Raw genomic sequence first — 21,756 nt, 5'->3', positions numbered from 1 at the left:
TAATTATTCAAATTTTCCCGCGAAATTATTAATAAGAAAATTCAACTAAAGAGAGCGTTGTTGTTGCAAATGTCTGTCGGGCAGTTTCCGTCCACCATGGCGCCAATCATCACTGTTTCAGCCGGTCTCTTGAACGAAGAGGGTCATGCAAATTTAGTGGCTCTCGTCAATTGACATTTTTTTTGTTTCAAATCATTATTGTTACAAAGATATTTATTAATTTTTTGTTCTATTTCACAATTACAATCAACGTATTCAATATTAAAGTGTTTAATTACTACATATTAATTATTATTAATAATTAAAGAAAAATGGAAGTGCCAGTATATCGGTTCCAGACTGATCCAATTGGAAGCCAAAATTTGATGATGAAACGACAATTAAGCGTAAGTTAATTAATTATTTAATATTTTTAGAATAAATATCATTCTTATCAACTTGTTTTAGACATTAAAATCGAAAATAATAATTAATTATTGTCCTTGTAAATGACAATCATCGCAATTGCCTGGAAAAACAAAAAAAAAAAATTGTCTAATTCTCAGAAGCTACAGCCGTTGCTCCGTTTCTGAGAAATTTGAAAAAAAATAAAATCGGCGAATAATGTAGAGCAATATTGAGGGGGACTTTTTTCTTAGAACTTGTTTTTTATGCACTGAATTTATTTTTTTTTTACCAATATTTACTCAATACTAGGAAAAAAATGAAAACTATTTTTTATTTTAATTCTTTTTCTTTGCAATTGAAGGATAAAATTCTTTTTTTTTTTTTTATTATCTTAATTTAATTTGAAAAAGTTCTTGAAAATTTTAGACAACTCATTAAAAATATTATAAATTAAAAAGATTTTCAAGATAAAAAAATTATTTCTTCAAGTCAGTATTTTTTTTTTTTTTTATTTTTTATTTATTTACAATTTAACTTTGTTATCTATCTGATCCATCTTGATCCTATAAGTATAATTTCTTTATCCTCAATATTTGTTTTGATGACAACAAAGTACAAGATTATGTTTTTGAATTTTAAAAAAACAATATACAAAATAATCATCATGTAGTAAGTATCCAATGTCTTGTTGCAGTGTATGTAAAAGATTATAAATATATTTAAATGTACTTGGTGTAAGTGAACGAGTTCATGTGCAAGTGGGAGGGTTAAATTTTTGCAAGGGGAAATTGAAAGAGGAGAAAGAGGACAGGCGCACACGAGTTGACGAAACAGTCGCAGAGTAATGCGAATAAGTGAGTGAAACTGGTAATGGCAGGCGGTGTAGGTGATCCCTGATAAATGGCTCTATCAAAGGTGATATTTATCATATTTACATTATCAAACAACAATCCACATTGCATCTTAATCCAATAAAACGTTGACAAAACAAACATCAATAACAACAACATTGAGTTCAAATTAAAGTATTAATTTATTTTCTTGTTACGTATATTTTTTATTTTTTCTATAACTAAATTGTCGAATTTGGCTGGGTCTTGTAGTGATAACTTTTATTATTATCATCAAACTGACATAAAATGTGTTATTGGGACCAAAATATACTTGGCAGCTAGGTGTTGTGAATATTAACTGTCAAATAAACTGGAAACATTGGCATACTTTCAACATAATTGATTTTTCCATCATGAAAATGACCTCATTTCGAGGGAATATATATATATATATTTTTTTACTACGTTTAAAATATTTATTTCATCGTAATACTTCACCCATAAAGTGTATACTAATAATTTTGTTTTAAAATATAATATTTACAGGTTGAGAGTGGCATCGACATGTTTGAGGCACCAGGAAATAACTGTATCACTGACAACAGATGCAGGGATTATGATATAAGTGGTTATGATTTAAGAAGCCGAAATTCATATCATCAAGTAAGATAATTATAATTTATATACTGTACTTTTTTTCGTCTTGTTTTTCATGAGATTATAATGATTATTTATTTAAAAATAATTACAGGATGACGATGACAGTGTGGATCTCAATACAACAATGATAAATGATCTTGTTGCTAAAATTCTCGATGATGAACCAATAATAAATGATGATTTGTATGATAATAATTACAATAGCAATTCATTATATCATAATAATAATAATGGCAAATATGGTGATTATCAAAATTATATTAATAATGAACAACAATATGGTTATTCAAAATTAAATGAAATTGAAAATCAAAGAGAATTTATCAATATGTGTGGTGGAATTAATGCCATGAGTATCAACGAATCTATTCAACTTGATAAAAATTCAAATGGTTATAATACCTTAAATAAAGAACAAATTGATAATCATCGTTTATTAAATTCAAATAATATTAATACTAGAAATTATGGATCTCATCAAAATGGCCTACTAACAACAACGACACCACCAACAACAACAACTCCAAGTTCAGCAAATTGTTCATCGACAAATATTTTCAATTGGCCTGATAATAATAACAATCAATCATCAAAATATACAAATGATATTTTTGGTAATTATCAACAACAAACATCATCACAAAATCGTCATGATTTAAATTATAATATTATTGGAACAAATGAATTATCAAATAATACAAATAATATTGGACAAAAAATATCATCATCAAATTATCAATCAACACCAGTTATTAATGATTCTTATAATTCATTAAATAATATACAAAATTATCATCGTCCAGGTTCAGCAATGACTGATCAAAGTGCTGATTCTGGTATATTATCAAATTCACCACTTCAACATTTTTCACCAATTGAAACAACACAACAACAATCAATGCATTATCAAAATAATTATCAACATAATAATTTTGATGATCAATATGATTGTCTTAATTTAAAAAATATTGCAAGACATGATAATAATCAATCAAGATATTTACAACAAGAACAACAACAGCAACAACAATATAAAATTGACAAACAAATTGATCAAAATTTTCAATGTTTGATGAATAGATTTATCAATGATTATCCAATGGCTGAACCAGTAACACCAAAAATGTTGAGTCCACAATTAAAACAACAACATCAACAAAATGATACAAATAAATTAACATCACAAGTACCAATTCCACGTGCAGTAATTTCTCAACATGCATCAACAAATCAACAAAGAAAATATTCTAATCCACAAACAACTGAAAGTACATATCAACGCTTCACCTCAAATAATTCAGATAACATAAAACGTATTCAACAAAATGCATTACTTAATGCTTATCAAAATGGAATGAAACATCGTGTTGTACATTCAAATAATGGATATACAATTGATCCATTTGATTTGGCTAAAGAAGTTGTGTCATTTCCAAATCAACATTTAGCTCAATTACCACGTGCATCAGTTGACAATAGTGTATTTAATCATTTAATGATGAAACAAAGACAACAACAATTTAACATGACAGTACCAGATGTATTATTTAATTCAAGAATGATGCAACAAGCTAATGGATCAACTGTTTTTTCAAATGGATTACCAATTATTCCAGTTCCAATATCATCAATACATTCAATGTCTGTTTTATCAACAAATATTGGTCTTAGAAATGGTGTTAGATCAGCTAAACGTGCTGGACCATCATCTGTATTACATTTACGTCTTGAACAAACATTTGAACAATTTAAACATCTTGAAAAAGAACGTAAAAAATGTGAAGCTGGTCTTGCTGCACATTTTCCTGGTAAAAGAGTTACAAGTGCAAATAATATACCAGTACCAAGATTACAGGGTAATCCATCACGTGCTGATAGACTTATTATTGATCATCTACGTGAACATGCAAGGGTTATAACACTTATTGCTAAAATGGAACAATTAAGAAGTGCTAGTATGAATGAACGTATTCATAAAGCAATGGAATATTGGCTTGAAGCTATTAAATTTGTTCAAGAATGCAGAAAAAAAGAAATAACTCATGCAACTAAACGACAAAAAGAAAATCCTCATTGCAGTCCAATCCACGATGACAAAGGTAACATCATTTGATAATAAATTTAATTGATAATAAATTTAATTTAATAATTTGTTTATTTTTCATCAGATATATTAGCACTAGCCAATAGCATTTATAAATTGACAAAAGCATCACGTCAAGCAAGAAATGCAATGTTCAATGCAATGCAAGCAACACTATTGCATGATCCAACAATTGAAAAAAAAATAATTGAAGAACTGGTAGATCCAATTTTGCCAATTGTCAAAGGTGAAGAAGGTGAAACAACAATATTGTCAACTGTTGGTGAGATCGATAATTTTACATGTAGTACCTAACAATATTGCCCTAAATATTTAAAGGTCAGCTCAATTTTATGCTACGAAAATTCAATGTTACTAACTATTCATTCTTAATTATTGCGTCCGTATTAATGGGAACATATAATATCATTTTATTTATTTATTTTTTTTTTTTATTATTTATAAACAAATATTTTTATTTTATTTTTTAATTATTGAAAATTGCTTAAGTGCATTTTTCATTCAATATTGGTGCTAAAAATTGAGTCTCACATTGATTAATGTGAGCAAAATAACAAAACTATAATATTATCGTCCCAAAATACAATATAAACAAGTAAAAATTTTAATAGTTAAAATAATAACAACCATTTTTATCCGCGAATAATGCCTACACTATAATAAAATATCAAAAAGTTTTTTTTTTACTTTTTTTTTTTTTCTAAAAATATAATGCAACAATTTTTTTGGTAATAATAAATTGTTAATTCTCTTCGTGTTCTTTAACAACAAGTTTAAAGATTTTAAAATTTCGAAGAGTTAAATATTCAGTCTCGCTTTAGCAGGTGTAGGCAATTAAAAACAAAAAAAAACCATAAAATTAAAAAAAAATAATAAACAAATGCTCACTTTATAAAAAAAAAAATAACGTGAAATTCCTCCTGGTCTTCCCTTTGAAAGTGCTAGGTGAGAGAATTTTATTTTAGGATAGTTCAATGTGGCCTTCCTCAAGTGTGTTACCCAAAAGGTGTCTCAGTTATAGTTAATTTTAAGACAAAACAAAATTAACAAAAACAAATAATAATGAACTTGAAATATAACAAAATAATAATAATGACATTTTTGACATAATTGCCAATATGTCAATGGAGGATATTTAAAAATATATAAATAATATAATTCATCGTTCATCCAAATTGTTTGATGTTCGATAATAAAATATTAGTAAATTATCCGTCGTGTACTGTCTTTACATGTACAATTATTAAAATTTCGTATATTTAATGTACTGCTATCTCGCGCGAGCTATCATAGATTCATCATCGTGAATTTAACAAACTTATATTAATAATAATCACACGGTTTAACAAAATAAACATCGAATATTTAGTCGAAAAAACCCTCTAGTTGAAGACCTAAAGTCAATAGAATGGAATAGCAAAAAAAAAAAAAATATTTCTTACTTCTGATACTACTACTACTACTACTACTACTACACTTGATAATTCATATTTGTACTAACTTAAAAGAAGAAACAATTTATACTTATATAATCTCTAGTTAACAACAAAAAAAATTTGATAACTTTGAAATTTTCGCATAGATTTTTTACCGTAATTTTCATGGCCTTGCTACATAATCGCCAATTAAATTCATTCATAAATACCTGCCTGTCTAAAATTTGCATTACATATAATCATAATTTCTTTTTAATTAAAGCACGTTATTTTTTTTATTTACTTTTTATTTTTAAAAAACTTGCCTAATAGTAATATCTTTTTAACATAATATTTTATTTTCATTTCAATTTAACTGTGATAATAATGACACTAAAATATTAACACTACTTATTTCTGAATAAATAAAATATAAAACTTTTTTTAAATTCACAATATAAAACAAAATAATAATCGTACTTAAAATTTAAATCGCGGTATTCAAGGACCATGAACCTATCAAGCATTTCACGTGATGAAATTTAAATTGATATAAATAAAAATAGCAACAATTTTTGCTTGCGCTTCCAATATTTGGCTAGTAAATTCACTCATAAATTTGATTAAAACACAATAGTTAAGATTTACAAAAAATATCTAATGGATTTGATCAAAATTATTAATTAAATTATTTAGCAGGGTCACGATTAATACTAAAACTAGTGCTGGTAGTAGTGAGACTCTATTTTAGTAAATACGTGTCTGACAATCCTAATTTAAATTGCATGTGATATTATATTACCACTAATATTAGAAATATAATAATGATAATTTTTAAATAATAACAAAAACACGTTGCATTATTAAATAGAAAAAAACAAAATAATTGTTAATTGTCAAAAACAAAAATCATTTGATAATTATTAGAGCAGTGTTATATAGATGACGATTTTTGAAGTTATAAAAAATATTTAAAATAAGGATGACCAATATTTATGCTCGCGCGATTAGCCAGCATATCTTGAAATATCTAAAATATCTACTGTCCGTTAGATTATAGTTATTTTTATTATTATTACGATTTGTCGTTGATATTATTTATTCAACGATATTCATTTTCTACAATTTGTTAATGGCACTAAATAGATATTATATAGACAGATGCATTGATATGCTCATTGACCAAGTATCCAACATCTAAATCGAATGGCTTATTTCTTTTTTTAAATGAACTTAGAATCTTTATTTTGCCAAATGGAATTTATAAGCCTAATCAAGTTTAATTTATTTTTTTTATAAATTATGATAAACAAAAGTAACTAAATAAAATTTATTTATAATAATGCATTTTCATTGACTCAAAAGCCATTCGATTAGTTTAAAATTTTTAATAACAAAATAATAATAGTGTAAATTCAATTTTCATTCAACTACTTGCTTTATTTTATTTATTTTTTTTTTTAAATTCATTATTAATAAATTTAACAAATAAAAATAAATAATATAATGGTGGCTTTTTTAGCTTCCATGATAGTTGTTAATTAGATGGCTCAATGTGAAAATAACAAGTCTGGTTTGATAAAAAAAAAAACATAACAAAACTATATTAAAGTTAAAAATATAAATAATTGTTTGGTAACTATTATTTATAAATTATTTAAAATAATAGTTTGCATAGAGATTAAAATGAGATATAGAAATGCGCTGAGATTAAAATAGCGAAATATATATTTGCTTAATTCGTGGAGAATAATATTTAAAATTTCATAACAAAAAAAGGAAATTATTGCGTGCATATCAGACACTGCTAAATTAGTTGATTGCAAAAATAATCGCATTTGGATATATCGAATAAATAGAATGACAAATTTAGAAAAAATTAAAAATTTAGTAAAAAAATGAATAAACGGAATAGGAAATTGATAGAAAGTATTTAACAATTAATCGTTGTTTAAGGATTACGTCCTGTCGCCCAATTGGGTATCGTCTTTAGCTCATTAAATTAATTAAATGTTAATTAATAATAATATTGTCTATGCGTTATGTGAATTTTTAACGTCCGCTTTTGCAAAATGCAAAAACAAAAGTAATTGAAATAGAAAACAAAAATTAAAATAATAAAATAGTAACAAACAAAATGATATGAAACATAATAAGTGGGTGGTAAGGATTTTTGATATAATTACTCAGACTGACTAAATCTTAAAATGCTGAAGCTCCGGGTAATTAAACAAACAAAAAAGAAATTAAAAAATCTAAAAAATATTAGTAATTTAAAAAATAATTACTTGGTTTTAAACCAGCAAAATTAAAATTATTATTATTACAAAAATACAAAATAACTAATCAATTTAAACTGTACATATTGTCAATTCTTACGGGATATCGACGATTTAATTTTGATTCCCGTATGAGTCATTAATTGACTCAAATTTAAACAAAAAAAAAAAAAACATGATTTTTTTTCTTTTCTTTATATTTATATTTAAAATGAACTTTTGTTCGAAAGCTTTGATCAATTATTATTTTTCTGATTTATAAATTGAACTTACCAACGTCATTGGCAAGTTCAGAACCACAACGAACCAAATTTCCATTGTTAAAATTAAAAATTATAAAAATACAATTATTGAAATAAACAAAACCATTGATTTTGGATAATGGTTCGATGTGTCAATGTCAATTCGAATGAAAGAGCGTCTCTAAACAAAAAAAAAACAAAAAAACAAAATAAAAAAAAAAGGTTTATGTGCATTATATTTAAAATAAAAAACAATTAGTTGTAAAAATTTGTAGAAAATCGTTAATTGTAATCTTAAAAAAATTCAAATGTGAGAGTTTATTATTCGTGTTTAGATGTTAATAGGGTTTTTTTTTTTTATATATATATTTATTAAATAAATATGAGTCGCAGCTCCTCAATCAAATTGCAGCGACAAGCACACCCTCAATTTTTTTTAATAACTTTATACACATGAGTTTTTCTCAGGGATTAATACACTCTCAAATCCATTTATTTTTAATTGATCATTTTCGACTGCACAATTATTTTCAATTATTTATTTATCATTTATTTTTCAATACTTTAAAAAAATAAGAGCCGAATAACATTAGACAATCTTGTTACATCGCTTTCAGAGTTTAATTAATTACAAAAAGAAAAAAATTATAATGACAAAATAGGTGATAAATAATATTTAAAAAAATTTCGAAAAGACGCTCAATATAAAAATTGAAAATAAATAAAAATGAATAAATAAATGAACGCGAAAGTTAATGAGTAAGTAGTAATAAAATATATACTCGTTTCGTGGACCATTGGAACTTTGTACAACGACTTTGTTTATAATAATAAATATTTAAAAAAAAAAAATATTATTAACCACAATTTTCAAGCGTAAATAATAAATTCATGTCGTGAAAATTTGATTGAGGATATTTAAAAACCTCATTATCTAAATGTTTAAATTATATAATTATTTAAAATAATATAAATAAATAAAAAAAATAAAAATTGAGACGCTCGATCAAACGTGCAATAAACAAACAACGTTTTATAAAATTAAATGCTTGCTTCTTCGTACTATTTCCATAAAACCACAAATAATAATAATAATAAATAAATAAATTTATAGCTTAAGTGCAACATTAAAAGTGCATATCGAACAGCTTAAATTGACGATTAATAAACAATGAAAAAATAAGTAAATAAATAATTAAATAATATTATCGTCGTCTTCTACTGTTTGCCTAAAGTGATAGATTTATCCAGATAGAAATTGATAGTAAAATTGAATAAAAAAAAAAAAAAAATATTATTAGAATAAATGTAGTTAATGAATAGCAGCCTTTAGATATGTGCTTCATAACTACTCATCGGTGTTGAATTAGTTTTATATCTATATTAGTATTTTTCTAGTTTTTCTGAAGGCAGATAAAAAAAAAAAATATAAAATAACAAAAAAATATATAAATATATATAAACTATTTTATCAAAACTTATCAATATTATTATATCTTATTTTATCAATAGTTAAGAGAATTATAATTCTACATTTTTTTATTATTTAATTTTTATTTTTTAATTGTATATTCCGTGCCCTCATGTGATTATTAAACAATAACAGGGCACGTGGACTGCCAGTTTAATTATTTTCATTATATTTTTTCTTTTGACAATCATAAAAATTTTACAATTTTCATAAAGATGATTATTTATATATATTTATATTCACTGAGAATATTTTTTTCACATTTTATTAATACAGAGCAGCCAAAAGGCCTTCTACAAATAATATTCTTATAAATTATTTCTTAGCTTCCATATTATTAAACTTTTAAGAAATAATTGATTTAATTTTAGTTTTTTTTTTTTTTTGAATACTGCAATCAGTATTGTCGTACTAGTTTGATACTTGATTACCTTTTACTAAATGTACTAAAGAAAAAAAATTATCATATGGATTTGTTGTAAGCAACAAAATCCTACTGGTTATTTTTTTTTCTTCATAAATTTTATGTGTTGTATTTTTAAATTAAAGAAAAATATATTAATAATTTTATCCACTTTATTGTTCTCTTATTTTTTTTGCGTTTATAATTATTTAAATTAAAAAAATTAATAGTTATTATTGAGAACAATGTATATCGTTAAATAGGCTGTGTCAGTAGAAGATAAATCTTTATATACTTTAACGCACCTTGTTGCAATGTCTTTTTTTTTTTTTTTCTATTTAATTTTACCTACATGATGTTTAAAAATGTGAAAACAACAAGGTAAATTATTTACAGAAAATTGTCAATTTATGTAAATTTATTATTATATTTACACAATAACAACGATCAGTGTGCACAAAAAAGAAAAAATAATGATTGTACCTTATTTTAATTATTGTCATGTTTATTATTATATAGTTGATTGATATTTCATTATATAAATTTGTCATTATATTGTCAATATTATGTGTGGTATGTATTGTAGTTTGTGCACATGTTGTGTGTGAGTGTGTGTGATTTTAATTTAAGCAAAAAACAATGTCAAAAAATAAAAAAAAGTAATAATAAAAATAATGATTCACTGTCAATATGCTCCACAATAAAAATTTTTTCATATGAAAAAAAACTACCAATTAATCACAATTGAACAATTTAAAAAAAAAAAAATGATTTAAAAATTTTGGAGCAGTTACACATTTGGCTAAAGTTGAATTAATCTGTTAGACATGCTAGTTAGAAAAAAATGATAAAACATAATGGATTTTAGATTGTTCAATAGATGAAACAAAAATTGACAATTAATATTACAAAAACATTTATGCGCTTTGAGGTAGAAAGACATGAATACGTCCTCGTAGATCTTAAAATATGTAGAAAAAAAAAATGATTTGTATTATAATTTTTAAGTGAAAGGTAAATTAAAAATATGAAATCTTGATGGACTGTTATTTAAAAATCAACAAAATAATTTATAAACATTTTTTTTTTTCGTTCAACTAAATTGATTACTTGTCTCATTGTAATTTCATTTCTCATGTTCACTTGCCAAGTGTTTTGTCAATTTTGTGATTGAGACAAGAAAGTAATTATTAACATAAATTTCAAGACTCATATTTTTAAACGAAATAAATATTTCGATCACTAAAAATGTTATTTTAAATTTAATGTAATCACAAGGATGGGAAATATTAGAAATGGTTGTAATATTTTTAATTGTTTTATATAAATCCTTTTGATTGAATTTGATTTTATTTTACTGCAATGTTTCTTCATAATACGAATAAAAATACAAACAAATAAAAACGTCTATTTATAATGCTGTGACAATTTAAAAGTGCCGTTTATTGTTTCAACTTTTATTCAATATTGTCGGTATAATTAAGTATGATCAATCAGAATGAAAACAACATATAGCAAAGGAACAAAAATTTAAAATACCATACCATTTAAGTCTGATGATGAAAAAAAAAAACAAAAAAGAAAATTTTCAAGTTGTGTTTTATTCAAAGTGTCCTTTTCTGTGTAATAATAATAAAAAGTACCTTTCATGTTCAATAATAAATTTTTATTTTGTTAATGTATTATTATGAATTATAATTACATGTTATTACTTTGTTTTACAGGATCAAGTTCTTAACTTAATTCAATATAACATTGATTATAATAAAAATAAAGAATTAATAATTTTTATATTAAATGATTAAATAATAGGACCCATCCGAATTTTATTGCTTTAAAATTTTATAACTAGTGTTTATTTTATTTTTTGCTTTTTTAGGTAGAAAAAGAATTTCTAAAATAGAAAATACCTCTTTGCCTGTTCTATATTCCTAATCAAACAGTAGAATTTTTTCAATCAATTTCAAAAAATATGAAATACCTCTTTGCTTATTCTATGCTCCTAATTATCGGAAATTTTTTTTTCCACAAATTTTTCAAAATAATTAAAAAAAAAAAAAATTCGAGTATCAGGAATATATAATGAGTGAGGAGTTATTTTCAAAATTATCGAATACCTCTTTTCTCATTCTATGTTCCTGATACTCGAATATTTTTTTTTCTATCAAATTTCGAAAAATTTGTGGAAAAAAAATTTTTTGAGTATTAGGAACATAGAATAACCAAAGAGGTATTTTCTAAAATATCAAATACCTCTTTGCTCATTCTATGTTCCTGATACTCGAAAAATTTTTTTTTTTTAATTATTGTTAAAATTTTTTTTGAAATTTAAGAGAAAAAAAAATTTTCGAGTATCAGGAACATAGAATGAGCAAAGAGGTATTTGATATTTTTTGAAATTTTTTCAAACTAGTAGCGCCATCTATTTTTTTTTAAGGAACTATAGGGCAAACACATTGAAATATCATAGATAGCAAAGGGCTGTTTTATCAGGGTTATAGAACAGGAAAAAAGGTATTTTTTGAGTCAACAAGTTCAGCGCCATCTATAATTTTATTTAAGAACTATAGGGTAAACACATTGAAATATCATAGATAGCAAAGGGTTGTTTTATCAGGGTTATAGAACAGGCAAAGAGGTATTTTTTGAGTCAACAAGTTCAGCGCCATCTATTATTTTTTTTAGGAACTATAGAGTAAACACATTGAAATATCATAGATAGCAGAGGGCTGTTTTATCAGGGCTATAGAACAGGCAAAGAGGTATTTTTTGAGTCAACAAGTTCAGCGCCATCTATAATTTTATTTAAGAACTATAGGGTAAACACATTGAAATATCATAGATAGAAGAAGGCTGTTTTATCAGGGTTATAGAACAGGAAAAGAGGTATTTTTTTAGTCACACTACGAAGCGCCATCCATTATTTTTTTTAGGAACTACAGGGTAAACACATTCAAATATCATAGATAGAAGAAGGCTGTTTTATCAGGGTTATAGAACAGGAAAAGAGGTATTCTTTGAGTCAACAAGTTTAGCGCCATCTATTGTTTTTCGTAGGAACTATAGAGTAAACACATTGAAATATCATAGATAGAAGAGGGCTGTTTCATCAGGGTTATAGAACAGGAAAAGAGGTATTTTTTTAGTCAACAAGTTCAGCGCCATCTATAATTTTATTTAAGAACTATAGGGTAAACACATTGAAATATCATAGATATGAGAGGGCTGTTTTATCAGGGTTACAGAACAGGCAAAGAGGTATTTTTTGAGTCAACAAGTTCAACGCCATCTATAATTTTATTTAAGAACTATAGGGTAAACACATTGAAATATCATAGATAGAAGAAGGCTGTTTTATCAGGGTTATAGAACAGGAAAAGAGGTATTTTTTTAGTCACACTACGAAGCGCCATCCATTATTTTTTTTAGGAACTACAGGGTAAACACATTCAAATATCATAGATAGAAGAAGGCTGTTTTATCAGGGTTATAGAACAGGAAAAGAGGTATTCTTTGAGTCAACAAGTTTAGCGCCATCTATTGTTTTTCGTAGGAACTATAGAGTAAACACATTGAAATATCATAGATAGAAGAGGGCTGTTTCATCAGGGTTATAGAACAGGAAAAGAAGTATTTTTTTAGTCAACAAGTTCAGCGCCATCTATAATTTTATTTAAGAACTATAGGGTAAACACATTGAAATATCATAGATAGCAAAGGGCTGTTTTATCAGGGTTATAGAACAGGCAAAGAGGTATTTTTTGAGTCAACAAGTTCAGCGCCATCTATTATTTTTTGTAGGAACTATAGAGTAAACACATTGAAATATCATAGATATGAGAGGGCTGTTTTATCAGGGTTACAGAACAGGCAAAGAGGTATTTTTTGAGTCAACAAGTTCAGCGCCATCTATCATTTTTTTTAAGAACTATAGGGTAAACACATTGAAATATCATAGATAGAAGAAGGCTGTTTTATCAGGGTTATAGAACAGGAAAAGAGGTATTTTTTTAGTCACACTACGAAGCGCCATCCATTATTTTTTTTAGGAACGACAGGGTAAACACATTCAAATATCATAGATAGAAGAAGGCTGTTTTATCAGGGTTATAGAACAGGAAAAGAGGTATTCTTTGAGTCAACAAGTTTAGCGCCATCTATTGTTTTTCGTAGGAACTATAGAGTAAACACATTGAAATATCATAGATAGCAGAGGGCTGTTTTATCAGGGTTATAGAACAGGCAAAGAGGTATTTTTTGAGTCAACAAGTTCAGCGCCATCTATTATTTTTTTTAGGAACTATAGAGTAAACACATTGAAATATCATAGATAGCAGAGGGCTGTTTTATCAGGGTTATAGAACAGGCAAAGAGGTATTTTTTGAGTCAACAAGTTCAACGCCATCTATTATTTTTTTTAGGAACTATAAGGTAAACACATTGAAATATCATAGATAGGAGAGGGCTGTTTTATCAGGGTTATAGAACAGGAAAAGAAGTATTTTTTTAGTCAACAAGTTCAGCGCCATCTATAATTTTATTTAAGAACTATAGGGTAAACACATTGAAATATCATAGATAGCAAAGGGCTGTTTTATCAGGGTTATAGAACAGGCAAAGAGGTATTTTTTGAGTCAACAAGTTCAGCGCCATCTATTATTTTTTTTAGGAACTATAGGGTAAACACATTGAAATATCATAGATAGCAAAGGGCTGTTTTATCAGGGTTATAGAACAGGAAAAGAGGTATTTTTTTAGTCAACAAGTTCAGCGCCATCTATTATTTTTTGTAAGAACTATAGAGTAAACACATTGAAATATCATAGATATGAGAGGGCTGTTTTATCAGGGTTGAACAAAAAGGTATTTTTGAGTCAGCGTTATCATTTTTTTTTTGCTATCAGTAAATTACTGGTCATCATGTTGCCGTTATCAGGCTGGCAAGAGGTTTTGAGTCACCAGCGCCATCTATTATTTTTTTTAGGAACTATAAGGTAAACACATTGAAAAATCATAGATAGAAGAGGGCTGTTTTATCAGGGTTATGGAACAGGCAAAGAGGTATTTTTTGAGTCAACAAGTTCAGTTCCATCTATGATATTTTAATGTGTTTACCTTATAGTTCCTAAAAAAAATGATAGATGGCGCTGAACTTGTTGACTCAAAAAATACCTCTTTTCCTGTTCTATAACCCTGATAAAACAGCCCTTTGCTATCTATGATATTTCAATGTGTTTACCCTATAGTTCTTTAAAAAAATGATAGATGGCGCTGAACTTGTTGACTCAAAAAATACCTCTTTGCCTGTTCTATAACCCTGATAAAACAGCCCTCTCATATCTATGATATTTCAATGTGTTTACTCTATAGTTCTTAAAAAAAATGATAGATGGCGCTGAACTTGTTGACTCAAAAAATACCTCTTTGCCTGTTCTATAACCCTGATAAAACAGCCCTTTGCTATCTATGATATTTCAATGTGTTTACCCTATAGTTCCTTAAAAAAATAATAGATGGCGCTACTAGTTCAAAAAATTTCAAAAAATATCAAATACCTCTTTGCTTATTCTATGTTCCTGATACTCAAAAATTTTTTTTTTCTCAAATTTCAAAAAAAATTTCAAAATAATTTAAAAAAAATTTTTCGAGTATCAGGAACATAGAATGAGCAAAGAGGTATTTGATTTTTTTTGAAAATACCTCTTTGGTTATTCTATGTTCCTGATACTCGAAAATTTTTTTTCTATCAAATTTCAAAAAATTTGTGGAAAAAAATTTTCGAGTATCAGGAACATAGAATGAGCAAAGAGGTATTTAATATTTTTGAAAATACCTTCTTGCTCATTCTATGTTCCTGTTATCCAAAAATATTTTTTCCATGAAATTTTCGAAATTTGATCGATAAAAAAATATTCGAGTATCAGGAACACAGAATGAGAAAAGAGGTATTCGATAATTTTGAAAATAACTCCTCGCTCATTCTATGTTCCTGATACTCGGAAATTTTATTTTTTAATTATTATTAAAAATTTTTTGAAATTTGATAGAAAAAAAAAATTCCAAGTATCAGGAACATAGAATTAGCAAGGAGGTATGCAAAAAATAAAAACTAAACATCATCTTTTTATACAATTATATTTTGTTTATTAAAAAACTTTTTCCAATTATGCTAAAGTAATATTCAGTATTCAGTAATATTTTAAGCAGCCTTAAGCCTCTATTCAGTATACATTTCCAGACAGTTTAATAACTGCTTTCCGTCATGTTCTCATCCATAATCGTATGGTTAATTTAACCGATTTTATAAAAAGTCGCAGCTGTGTTTATAATGTCACTCTGAGTGCTTTAGAAGGTTATAAAAAACAATAAACAACTTTATTTATCAAATACACAATAATTAAATAAAAAAACATCAAAGAATAATGGCGTTTATACTCGATAATGGTGCTTACACAGCAAAAGCTGGATTCTCCAATGATTCAGCAACGTGGGTATCTTAAATTTTAATTTAATAAAATAATACAGATATATTTAAATAAAAACATACAAATTAATATTTTTTTAGAATCATACCAAACTGCATAATGAAAGCTAAAAGTGAACGTCGTCGACCTTTTGTTGGTAATCAAATTGATGACTGTCGTGATGCATCAGGTTTATTTTACATGTTACCATTTCAAAAAGGATACATTATTAATTGGGATATACAAAAAACCGTATGGGATTATATATTATCAAAAGAATGTTGCTCAGCAAATCTATCACAATGTCCAACAATAATAACAGAGCCATTATTTAATTTTTCACCAATTCAAGAAGCAATTGGTGAAATATTCTTTGAAGAATATGAAGCTAAAAGTCTATTACTTATAAATTCAACAAGTTTATCATATTATAATTATAAAACATCACGTCCTGATTGTAAAGCATGTATTGTTGTTGACAGTGGTTATAGTTTTACACATATTGTTCCTTATATTAATGGCGTTAAGTATAAAGAAGGTATCAAAAGAATTGACGTTGGTGGTAAATTATTAACAAATCATTTAAAAGAAATAATATCATACAGACAGCTTCATGTTATGGATGAAACATATGTTATTAATCAAGTTAAAGAAGACTCATGTTTTGTATCACAAGATTTTTTTAAAGACATGGAAAGATCTAAAGAAAAAATTGGTATTAATAAAATTGCCAAAGATTATGTATTACCTGATTATACAACTGTAAGAAGAGGTTATTTAAAAGATCCAGATAATCAAAGTGAACAACAAACATTAAGATTAAATAATGAAAGATTTTCAATACCAGAAATATTATTTAATCCATCAGATGTTGGTATAAGACAAACTGGAATTAGTGAATGTATTATGGATTCTGTTAAAGCATGTGATGAAGAAGTGTGGCCACATTTATTATCAAATATTGTACTTACTGGTGGTAATTCAAAATTTCCTGGTTTTCAAGAAAGAGTATTTAAAGAATTGAGATGTTTAGCACCTGATGAATTTCAAATTAATATTAATCTAGCTAACAAGTAAGTTTGTTTATTTGATTTAATCAACAAACAGTTTTTAAAACTTATTTTTTTCTCTTATTTTTAGCCCAGACACATATGCATGGGAAGGTGGAAAATTATTATCAAATGATCCAATCCTAAACTCTTTACTCATGACCAGAGAAGAATACGAAGAACATGGACCAGCATTGTGTTCCGAAAAATTTAACAATTATATGTAAATAATTTAATTTTTCTATGCTTATTTTTATATTAAAAAAAAAAACAAAAAGAAAAATTATTTCTATTATATTATTAATTAGCCTGATTGAAGAGCTTGTATAAGAGTTCTTGGATCTCCATTTTTAATAGCATTTCTACAACGAGATACTGCACTTGTTGATGCTCGTCCAACTGTAATTTAAAGAAAAATCATAAGTCTGATGTCTTTTGAATCATTTAAAATATATAGATTACCTCTAAGTCTTGATGCATATCGTACACCCATGTTTAATTCTTTTAAAGTTATAGATATTTCACGAGTACTGCTCATTCTAATTTCATGTTCTCTCATAACATCACCGTTAACTGTTTTTAATTGAACAAGTCGTCGTCTCATTCCTTCAGCATCTTCAAGTATTCTTGCATCTTCTAGACGTATAACTAAATTTTTTAAAAGTGCTGAACTTCCTGCAGCATCTGCTTGTAGTCTTGCTTCAACTTCTCGTAAATCTAAATAGATATTTATTTATATAATTTTAAATTACATTAAATTAATTGTCTTGTTGTTTATTTAAAATAAATTTAAATACCTTTAATTCTTTCAAGTGCTGAACTTAGTTTTAATTCTTCAGCTGGAAATCTTGCTTCTGATGATAGCTCTTGAATTCCAAGATACGTTGCTAATGATTGAACTATATCACCAGCAAAATTTGGATCTTCTGTTTGTATACTTGCTCTTCCAGTTGCACTTGCTCGAAAACAATGTATTTTATCATCTCTCATTCCCCTTAGCCATATTTCAATAAAACCATTTGATCCATCTTCAGCAACAAGTAATTCTTCCGTCAATAAAAGACATTGATTCAGCCACATAATAACTCGTTTAGGACGTTCTGCAATCTATTAATTTTATATTTTATTTAATATGTAATTTATATTTATATATTTTTTTTATTTTATACCTCAAAAACAACTCCACAACTTTTTAAAGTTTCTGGTAAAACATCTGGTGGTGAAATAATTTCATACATACAAAATATTGGAAGTTGTCGAGATAATTCAACTACCTAAAAATTAAAATTTTCATATAATTATTATTATTGATATTTAATTTGTTTTATAACTTTTAAATACCTGAAGTACTTCAGCATCTAGTGAGCCTAAATTAACATTAACATGAATATCAATAAGCATATTTTTTGATGGTTTAAGTTCAATTTCTAATTCTCCTTGTGGTTGAGCTGGATGTGATACAAGTGTTTCACCCTCAAAAACACCCTCAGCAAAAACAGTTGCAGTATGAATTAATAAACCAGGACCAGCAGCAAGTGCAAGTCTTGCAGCACCACGTGATGTAAATATACTTGCCATTAATTTTGTACCAAGATATGTTTGTAATGATGCTGCTCTTTGTCGGAGTTCTAATTGAAGTGAATGTTTTTTAGCCATTAATTTTCTTAACATTTCACCAGGTTCTGGGATCTCAACTATTGAGCCAGCTGCATAACCACGTACTAAAAAATAATCAATAAACTTGTTATTATTTAAATATATAAAAAAACAATTGTATATATTTATGTGTGATGTTTACCTTCACCATTTGCAGATACTATAACTAAATCTGGTCTTCCAGTTCTTCTATAATCAGCTTCAACAATTCCAGCAATTCCTGATGCAAGTTGTATTTTAAATAAAACATCGCCGTTATTATGAGGTCGAGCATCAACTTTTCCATTGCCCCAACCAGCAACAAGTTCCATTGCTCCATCTCCATTTACATCATAACTTCTCACTGCTACCACTTTGTGTTTTGACTTGAAAAGAAACAAACAATTAAACAAATCATTTAACATAAATGGTGATTATTAAAATTACGATTAAAAGCATTACTTTAACTCTCCATAATCTTTGGCTTCCTTCATAAACTCCAACAGTTCCATTATCAACAATATAAGCAAATTTTCTACCAGGAAGTGGAAGAAGAACACTAACTGCTGCTGTTTCTTTAGTCTCCCAGAGTACAGAATTTTCTTTTAATACTCTTATTTCAAAATCATCAGTACCTGCCAATAACTATTGAAATAAACAATTAAAATATATTTTTAAAACAACCATTAATTATACTAAAAAATATTTTACCTCATTTTCACCATCACCATCAAAATCTAAAATAGCAACTGATCTCACAATATCACCCATAACTGTCCAATATACCTCAGTACCTTCAGAGTCAAGAACAGTTACTGAACAATTACCACCAACAATTGTAACATTATTTGGCAGCCAACTTAATTTTCCAACTGCCAATGAATAAGCACCATCAGCCATCTAACAATTAATTTTTATTATTATCTATATACTATTAATAAACTAATTTTCAAAGTTTCATTATTAAAATATAATTGCATAATAAATATATTTATTATTATTGTTACCTCTTTGTAAAATAAATCAGCATTTTCTTCAACTTGATAAGCCAAAACATGGGTCATTGTACCAATTAATAAAATATCTCTTTCATCATCAGTCAAACGACCAGTACATAATGAAATTACCTAATAATTAATTGATAAATACAACAACAATAATAATATTAAAACAAATTAATATATAAATTATTACTTGGCGACCAATTTGGAGTTCAGCCACTTCCCCATTCCATTCAAGTCTTCTTTCCAAGTTTTCATGACCCTCAAAATTTGTTGGTGGTTGTCGATGTGGACTATGCACCAATATATTACCAGCAGGTGTTGCAACAACAAGACAAGCATGAGAACCATCAAATTTGCCACAAGTCACCAAACCAGGCACTATTTTTCTCTGAAGATTTAATGAAAATGCTGCCATTTTATAAAACTGAAAAATAACATTTGTGAATAGAGGTCTGCTTTCACCTGCTTCACCTGTCTGTTTATTGATTAATTTTTGTTATGTTTGTTTTTTTTTTTTCACCCCTCTACAAGTTTAATTTGACGTGTACTTTTGTATTTGTAAATTTTTTATTATTATTATTTTTTCTTTAACAAAAAGAATTACATTATTTTAATGATAATTTAATTTTTTTATATTTTTAATTTAACTTAATAATATTATTGCCTTTGGCCACCACCACCACCAGCTGCGTCTGGATTTGCTGCTGATGATAAAACGACAAATATGACAGCAGGAAGAATGTACATCCACTGAAAAATTAAAACAATTTATTATTATTAAAATATAGAACTATGAAATTATAAATAGCTTGTAAATTAAAATCTTACATATTTTGCAATAAATGATCTGTTATCTTTGGTTTCACCACGTTCTCTGGCTTCTTTTTCACGTTCAATTTTATAAATATAAGATGCAGTGTCTGGAGTTGGTCCACCATCAGGATGTCTTACTTCAACATTTGTTGTCCACATATTTGTTGGTGGTGATGATAATGAACATGGTCCTGGTGATATTTGTGTAATAGATATTGGTTGAGCTGATCCATCAACCCAAATTGCTAATATATCTTCAAGTTCAGTACCCAATAAATGACACTGTAAAATTTTATTATAAGTACGTATTCATTGATTGATTATATATATTTTTAAATTTTTTAAACACAAGATTGAAGGACTTACTGCTGGCACTGATGTTAAAAATGTTGATTCACTGCCAGATGAACTACGTACATTAATTTTCATTCGATATTTACTATTATTTTCAGCAAGTTTAATTAAATCTTGCTTTTGTGATTCTTGAAGTCCCATTTGGCCAATTGTCGATGCTCCAGTACGAATACTTGTCACAGTAATATTGCCACGCTCTGTATAATTTGGAACAGGATCATCATTCAGTGCATGGAATAATTGAAGCTGCAAGTAACCATCGTAATCCAATTCACTCTGTAATAAAATTAATTATTATTTAATAAATTACAAAATGATGATGAAAAATATTACAAGAAAATATTAACACGTACTCCAATGACACATGTACAAATGTGAAATAAAAAGATCAATAAAAATTCGAAATTCATGGCTTATTTTTTTTACAAATAATTAACTTATTTGATTAATATATTATTATAACTTTAATTTACACCATAAAAAGTTATTTTGCATTATTTTCTATGGCAAAAACTGTTTGATGCAGTTTGATGTGTCTTATTTATTTTTTTTTTGCAACTGTTATTATTATTTTCTGAGCCGCCATTTTAGTCGATCACAGTGCCATCTCTGAACTGTACAAAGAACTACTGTGGATTATTTT

General features: G+C 26.6%; 4 protein-coding genes across 5 annotated transcripts; 2 read left to right on the top strand and 2 right to left on the bottom strand.

Moving 5' to 3' along the window:
• The first annotated feature begins 107 nt into the window (after window positions 1-107).
• On the top strand, window positions 108-9,212 carry LOC122855069 (GATA zinc finger domain-containing protein 14-like). 2 transcript variants are annotated; one of them, XM_044156216.1, is made up of 4 exons: window positions 108-386; window positions 1,767-1,883; window positions 1,972-3,979; window positions 4,049-9,212. In XM_044156216.1, the coding sequence occupies exons 1-4, from the start codon at window positions 312-314 to the stop codon at window positions 4,276-4,278; spliced, it is 2,430 nt and encodes an 809-aa protein (XP_044012151.1). In that variant the 5' UTR covers window positions 108-311; the 3' UTR covers window positions 4,279-9,212. The 2 variants fall into 2 exon arrangements, with proteins under 2 accessions (XP_044012151.1, XP_044012161.1); XM_044156226.1 differs by lacking the exon at window positions 108-386 and adding an exon at window positions 1,137-1,302.
• Window positions 9,213-16,158: 6,946 nt separating this feature from the next.
• On the top strand, window positions 16,159-17,534 carry LOC122855060 (actin-related protein 6). The gene is made up of 3 exons (XM_044156186.1): window positions 16,159-16,281; window positions 16,360-17,331; window positions 17,399-17,534. The coding sequence occupies exons 1-3, from the start codon at window positions 16,217-16,219 to the stop codon at window positions 17,532-17,534; spliced, it is 1,173 nt and encodes a 390-aa protein (XP_044012121.1). The 5' UTR covers window positions 16,159-16,216.
• Window positions 17,294-20,441, bottom strand: LOC122855050 (Bardet-Biedl syndrome 2 protein homolog). The gene is made up of 10 exons (XM_044156176.1): window positions 20,137-20,441; window positions 19,950-20,069; window positions 19,654-19,842; window positions 19,405-19,587; window positions 19,106-19,328; window positions 18,649-19,028; window positions 18,477-18,581; window positions 18,105-18,414; window positions 17,770-18,024; window positions 17,294-17,706 (listed from the first exon to the last, which is right to left on the bottom strand). Exons 1-10 carry the CDS (start codon window positions 20,359-20,361, stop codon window positions 17,612-17,614), a joined length of 2,085 nt encoding a protein of 694 aa, XP_044012111.1. The 5' UTR covers window positions 20,362-20,441; the 3' UTR covers window positions 17,294-17,611.
• A 142-nt stretch (window positions 20,442-20,583) lies between these two features.
• Window positions 20,584-21,678, bottom strand: LOC122855068 (ER membrane protein complex subunit 10). The gene is made up of 4 exons (XM_044156200.1): window positions 21,467-21,678; window positions 21,126-21,389; window positions 20,775-21,041; window positions 20,584-20,696 (listed from the first exon to the last, which is right to left on the bottom strand). The coding sequence occupies exons 1-4, from the start codon at window positions 21,521-21,523 to the stop codon at window positions 20,604-20,606; spliced, it is 681 nt and encodes a 226-aa protein (XP_044012135.1). The 5' UTR covers window positions 21,524-21,678; the 3' UTR covers window positions 20,584-20,603.
• Between the last annotated feature and the right edge of the window lie 78 nt (window positions 21,679-21,756).

The sequence above is a fragment of the Aphidius gifuensis genome, linkage group LG1 (assembly GCF_014905175.1).
Source record: "Aphidius gifuensis isolate YNYX2018 linkage group LG1, ASM1490517v1, whole genome shotgun sequence".
In the NCBI taxonomy this organism is placed as follows: Eukaryota; Metazoa; Arthropoda; class Insecta; order Hymenoptera; family Braconidae; genus Aphidius; species Aphidius gifuensis.
Note: the sequence above shows the minus strand (reverse complement) of the source record. Positions and strands in the feature narration are given on the sequence as shown.